At 49.7% G+C, this 6,621-nt stretch overlaps 1 protein-coding gene across 1 annotated transcript; it reads right to left on the bottom strand.

Annotated features, from left to right (window-relative positions):
• Positions 1–783: 783 nt before the first annotated feature.
• Positions 784–6,119, bottom strand: CYSLTR1 (cysteinyl leukotriene receptor 1). Its single transcript, XM_065846554.2, has 2 exons — positions 5,995–6,119; positions 784–2,824 (listed from the first exon to the last, which is right to left on the bottom strand). Exon 2 carries the CDS (start codon positions 2,776–2,778, stop codon positions 1,744–1,746), a length of 1,035 nt encoding a protein of 344 aa, XP_065702626.1. The 5' UTR covers positions 2,779–2,824; positions 5,995–6,119; the 3' UTR covers positions 784–1,743.
• Between the last annotated feature and the right edge of the window lie 502 nt (positions 6,120–6,621).

Raw genomic sequence — 6,621 nt, 5'->3', positions numbered from 1 at the left:
AACATTACGCTCGAGCACTCTGTGTAGATAAAAATGTGTTGTAAGGGAGAAGAAGCTGTATGCAGACACTTGAAAATGAAACACAGAAACCAGCAGTTGTTCAAATTTAACTTGCAACATTTTAATATTTAGCACTCTTTTTTTTAAATAGTCTCTCCTATTGCACAAAAACTACCGTTGTTTCTCTTGCCATAACCATTGTTTCATTAAAAAAACAAGGTAAGAAGTAAAAAATACCCCCAGTACAATCAAAATGCTTTGCAATCCACAGGTGTTTATATACAGCTATATAGCTTTATTGTACAATACTTAGAAATTTGGGAATGTGCACATTATTTCTACATATTCTAAAACTCAGTTTCCCACAATGGTTTCTCTTTACGGTTGCGAAATGCCTTTAATGCTTGAAGGCGCAGCTATAACACTTAAGGCCAACCCTTGTAGAGAAGTTTTAGCTGAATCTCTCACACTTTCTCAGAGCTGTTTAAACAGTCAGACCTTGAACCAGCACCAAGTAACTTCATCAAAACCATATGAAATCATACTTGCTATTCATTTATCAAGCACTCGTCCAACAAAGAGTCTTAATCCTACAAGAATTTCTCTTTATCTCGATGTATCACGCACCTCGGGCCGGGCTTTGCTCCAGCAAGAGGCAGTGCTGCTTTTCCACGGATTTACTCGAAAAGCTCGGGATTGTTTCCTTCTGAGCAAGATTTTGAAGTTCTTCTGTACATCAGAAGGGTCACCCAGCCGGGTTTCTCACCATGCTGGCCTCAAGGGCCTCGGGTTCCTCTTTTCTGCAAGGTGTGAGTGAGGCGAACGCTCTTGAACAGGATCAAATAGCATAGAAAGCTATTTTTATAAAGGACTTTGTTTTTAGATTCGACGACTAGTTCAGAAAGTCAACGTGATCCTGCTATGGAGTCTGAGCACCCAGAGCTTGACTTTTGAGCAAAACCTCCTGAAGAACTGGAGGAATAATCCACATCCTGCAGCCACCACTTCCAGGCCCAGCCCCATCGAACTCAGTTTCAAATGCAGACTAGGACAGTGCCATTTTAAAACTGCTCCCCCAGACAAGATTATTCTAAAAGCTCAGAAAGCCCTGGCAGATCTGCTGCCCCGGGACAGCATCCAAAGCGCTGCAGGTTGGGGTGGGATTGGCGCTCAGCCCCAGGCCCTGGATTCGCAGACCCAGGCACCAACCCTGCAAACCTCACACGCAGAATTACGTTGAAAACCGAAATCCAAAGCAGAAGCAGCTGGGGACAGGGCAGGACTTATCCTGGCGTCTGCTGTGTAAATAATTCAGCGGCTGTTTGAAGATGCGGTGAAAACTCTGCCCTCGTTACGTGCCGGCGGCTCCCGAGCGCCGCGTCCAGCAAACGTGTTTACATTGCCCACTGACTCAGGCAATTAACGCTCTTTGTGGAGCTGTGAAACGAAGCAAATGCCCAAATACAGGCTTTGAAGAGTTTGTTTATGCGAGTTTATCATCAGATCAACAGTTTTCTGGTGCTGGCTGGCGGTGGCTCCTCCATCCTCGGTGAATGTGTGTGTCCAAGCAGGGGCTGCCCATCCCCGACTGCGGCCGTACCACCAGGCAGCATAAATAATGGACCATCCGCTGTTATTATTACATAGCTAATTGCAATGAAGGCTTGCAAGCCTCCATCATGTCTTCTGGAGTTCTAAGATCTCCATTGCCCATCTAAGAGCTTAGAGGAAGGTCTTGCCCCGCTATGAAGGGGCAACGGCCACTCTTCCATCCTCCCTGTGGCTTTCTCCAAAGGGTTCCCCATCTTTCTCCTTAATGGAGAACTTCTTCCTGAAGGCTTGCGTTAAGCTGGAGGAAGAAGCCTTCCTAAACGTGGTGAGTCTCTTCCGAAAGTTGCCTCCCGAGAAGAAATAGAGAAGCGGGTCGAAGCAGCAGTTGGCAGCTGCCAAGGGGAGCGTCACCACCACCGATTTCTGGAGGTATATGGCGTCCTCGCAGCTGGTGTTCCTCAGCCGCAGCACGTGGAGGTGCACCGTCCGCAGGATGTGGTACGGGGTGAAGCTCACCAGGAAGGTGGCCGTCACGATGACGATCATCCAGACCGCCTTCTTGCGGTTGGCCTGGTTCTTCTTCAAGGAATTTTTGAGTAAGGTCCTTACGATCATGGTGTAGCAGATCGTTATGACGATAAAGGGAAAAATGAAGCCAATAAATAAGGCGATAAAATCAAGGATCACCACTAGGTTTGTCTTCTGAGAGTCTTCCGGGGGTTCGAAGCACTTGGTCTTGTTGCCATGTTGGTATGTCCCGTTTCGCAGGAAGGGGGCACTTGTCAGGGTGACAAAGATCCAGATGCCGACGCAGACGAATTTAGCTTTCCTCTGCGTTACCATGTTCATGTTCTGGACGGGAAAAACGATGGCGATGCAACGGAAGAAGCTCATTGCCGTCATGAAAAAGATGCTGCAGTACAGGTTGACGTACAAGGCGTACGAACTGACCCTGCACAGGAAATCGCTGAAGAACCAGTTGCCTTTGTGCACGTAGTAGACGACGCGCAGGGGCAGGGTGCAGACGCAGAGGAAGTCGGACACGGCCAGGTTCAGCAAGTACACCTGGAAGGCCGTCTTCTGCCGGTAGGTTCTGATGAGGACGTACAGCACAACGCCGTTGCCGACGAAGCCCATAATGCTGATCATGGAGTAGAGCGTGGAGTAGACGCGGTTTCGGAAGTCGTCGATGGAGTGGTGGCACGACAGGTTATCGAACGGCGTCATGGTCCCTGGCTGGGGCACCGATTCCGCCTGGCGATGAATGTCAGGCCTAAGGATGGAAAACTCGGGTGAGTTATGTAGAGCGACACACAAAATTAAAATGTCATTTTTAAGTAGGAGAAACCTGTGATCTCATATAGGAGAGAACAGCTAGGAAGGGATGTGGATAAGCTTTATCATAACTATTTTCTACAGCCACCTTTCTTAACGTGCTGCCGACAGCTGGTGCTATGAAAGTGTGACTCATCTTTACAAGTCCTCAGTACCGGCAGCATCTTCCTTCCACTGAATTACCAAAAAGCCCCAAGTCCTCACAAACCCGGTAGCTGCTCATTAAAACAGCAGAGAGGATTAACGAAGGCGGCAGTGGCACTATGGGGTTTAAAATAGAAAGACCAGACCTGGACCCTAATGACTGCTCAGTCCTGCCCCTCTGCATCGCCCAGCAAACGCTGCCTCCCCGCGCTCCACCTTCACACCTGCCAGACTTTTGTGAAATTTTATCATTTCCTTTTGGTATTTGAGGGCAGCGAGACACGACATTCTCAATTTGTGTTGTCCTAAAGCAAAGTGAGAGAAAAATATGCACGTATTTTCCCCATTCATTTTCAATTTCTAATGGTTCAAACGCAGAATCTCACTTGTTGGAGCCCATGACAAACCCCGATGATTGGAACTGCAGGCTGAAATAACAGGATTTGAGAAAAACAATGATGAAAGCAACAGATAGGACAAGGTCGGTAATGAGAACCCACACCATATATGTGCTCAAACCTGATGCTACATGGTATGTATTTTCATCCATACAAATAATCTGGCAGCATTAGAGTCTCTGTCTCTCTCCAGGATTTACTGGGAAATCAGGAGCACACTGGGATGCTCAAGGCTTCCAGTTTTCAGTCAGGTTTCAGCAATTTGGGAGTTTGTACTCTAAAAACAACCCTTTGATTAGCTGCAATGCACAAAGTACATGAAAGCTCAACAGATACCAGTGATGTGGCACAGGCAGGAGAGGAGGCAAGACCTGCTATGAGAGGATATTTTCTTCTTCCCCTTGGGTATTTGCGAGTGATTGCACAGAGGTCTTTAGCAAGAAGAGGCAGCCAAGGCTCGACACGGTTCTGTCAAAAGCCATGGGTCAGTATGTGATCGCTTACAGTTTGCAAAAATGAAACTTATCTAGCGCTGCTCATTACAAATAAGCTAAGAACCAGAGAGAAGGAGCGAGTTTGCAGCCTTGTCCTCTCCCCACCGCTCTTGCAACCTGGTGGTGGCAGAACCCAGACACCGGCCCCAGCTTGGATGAGTCTGGGTTCCCCGCGATGGGAAGCCCAGAGCGGGTCTGAACACCAGGGACTGTCCCCAGCAGCTTCTCGTGGCTCCAGCCGTCCCTGCTCTGCAGGACTGGCCGGCGACACGGGGCTGCTGCCCCGCTGGCACCGCGCCGGGGACATCGAGCCCTGGGGTATGCTAAGAGATCCAACCTTCATCCCACACCACTGGCATCCCCGCATCACCCGAGGTCTTCACTTCAGGCTTGAACTTGAGCTTATGGAAAGAGCAACACTGCAATAATGCTTTGAAATCTCTAAGATGGGGCTAAAATTAAGTTTGTGGTAACGTTGGTCTGATTTTAACCAATTGATCGGGAGTGGCAGGTAGCGCAATATTCTCTGAATAAAAAGCTGCAGGATCCCATTTCCTTGCTTTTATCCATCAAGATAATCTGAGGCAGGCGATCAAGCTCTTACTGCCATTACTCCTATTGCTGGGTTAATGCCTGCCGAGCTATGCACTGTAAGAACACATTGAGATTAGTGGCTCAATTATCTTATTAATATGAAAACTCCTATAGGTAAAATCTCTGTGCCTACCAAGGCATCCTATATCAGTTCTTTCTCAGACATTAAAAACCAAAACATAATTGAGGTATTTGAGATTAAGAGGCTGGCTCCTGTGTGTTTTTGAGGTGGGAGCAGCGATACCCGGCTGCAAAGGCACCGCTGGGGAGTTCTGCCCAAGAGAGAACCTGGAGATGCCGCTAAACGTCTCAGCCCATCGTCTGCTCAGCTAAACTTCCTTATTTCATCTCTACACCTATTTGTGCGCACTTCTTAAGTGGCATTGAGCCAGATTATAAACTTTTTACCTCCTTTGAGGACCAAATTTCAGTCTTTCAGCTGCGATTCTTAATGATATTAGCAGAGCATGGGCAACCACACAAGGAGTTTGTCTAAAAGATACCAAAACCATCCATCCATCCATCCATCCATCCATCCATCCATCTATCTATCTATCTATCTATCAATCATACTTCTAAACATAATTTAAAACGTCTTTTGTAACCAAAAGGAAAACTGACATTACAATACTGAAGCGGGCTGCGAAAGCGTGAGAGAGCTCCACACCTAGAAATGTACATGTAAAACTCAAGAAAAACCCCACAAAACACCATTTCCTAGCTGAGGCTTTAAACCAGGTTTTGCATCATGAACTGAAGACAAATGTCACTTCGGCCACTTCTTTGTTTGCGCTGTCATGGTTCACTGAACCATGTGTTTATGTGCTGGTGATTTCAGCTCATTAGGAATGTACACAAGTGAGAGGAAGCGGTGATGGTTGGCTTGAGAAAAGTATCCCAAACTAAGCCAAACTCTTAAAAAAAACATTATTCTCCAAGTCTCATGCACCACAGCTAGATTTATAGTTGCCATAAATAATCATAAATAGATTATATTACATTTAATCACTCGAGCAAGAAGCACGCCACCAAAGATGCTATTGCTGGTTCTGAGCTCAGAGAAGAAGCACCAGGAGGTCTCAGGAGTGTTCTGAGGGCTGATTTGGGGTGAACTTAATGTTCGGTGGAGAAGGCACAGAAACTGCCCCAAAACACCGAATGAGCTCCAAAAACTCCCTTCTCTGAGGGGACAGAGTCGGCTCTTAGAAAGAGGAACAGAAGGGAAAACCGAAGCAAGCAGCGGACGCTAATTAATAACCCAGCCCTTGGGCTGCAAACCGCTATGCCGGAGCTCCGCGGGTGCTCAAGGCGGCGGACACGGCGATCGGCCGGTCCCGTCCCCCCCAGTCCCGGGTTCCTCCCTTCGGGCAGCGCCAGGGACCCCGTCCGGACCCCGTCCCGACCCCCGTCCCGACCCCCATCCCCATCCCCATCCCCATCCCCATCCCCATCCCCGGGTGACCCCGGCGAGGACTCACCGCCGCCCGGCCGATCGCTGAGCTCTGCCCGAGCCGCCCCTCCGTCGCCCTTAAGCCGGGGCAAGCCCCGGGGAGGGGCCGTCCCGCCTCCGCCCCCGGCCCGGCCCGGACCCCCGGCTGTCCCCTCCCCGCTCCCCTGGGGCGGCGGGCGGGGGGAACCGGCGGCTTTTCGCGTCCTGCGGAGCTGTCGCCCCCGAGGGGCAGCGGGGAAGCGTTTAGAGCGGGGTGGGGGGGGTGCTATGGGGGGGCGGGGTGGCCGGTCTATTCACGGAAGTAACAAGCGACAGGATGAGAGGAAACGGCCTCAAGTTGCGCCAGGGGAGATTGAGGTTGGATTTAGGAACAATTTCTTCCCCAACGGGCTGTGGGGCATTGGAACAGGCTGCCCAGGGTGTGCTGGAGTCACCATCCCTGGAGGGTTGGACAGACGGACATGAGGTTCTCAGGACATGGGGCAGTGCCAGGGGTGGGGTAACAGCTGGACTCGATGATCTTAAAGGTCTTTTGCAAGCAAAACGGTTCTGTGATTCTTCATGTTGCACCTGCTGCAGCATCTAAAACAGCCCCGCGGGATAACCCCCCACGAAGATCCCCAACTGTGCTGTGCATCCCTGGGACCCGCCTGGT

Source organism: Patagioenas fasciata, chromosome 11 (assembly GCF_037038585.1).
Source record: "Patagioenas fasciata isolate bPatFas1 chromosome 11, bPatFas1.hap1, whole genome shotgun sequence".
In the NCBI taxonomy this organism is placed as follows: domain Eukaryota; kingdom Metazoa; phylum Chordata; class Aves; order Columbiformes; family Columbidae; genus Patagioenas; species Patagioenas fasciata.
This window is presented reverse-complemented; position numbering and strand designations above follow the sequence as displayed.

What these genes read in the sequence shown, in the direction of transcription:
- CYSLTR1 (XM_065846554.2), bottom strand. Translation starts at nt 2,778, where the DNA reads ATGACGCCGTTCGATAACCTGTCGTGCCACCACTCCATCGACGACTTC.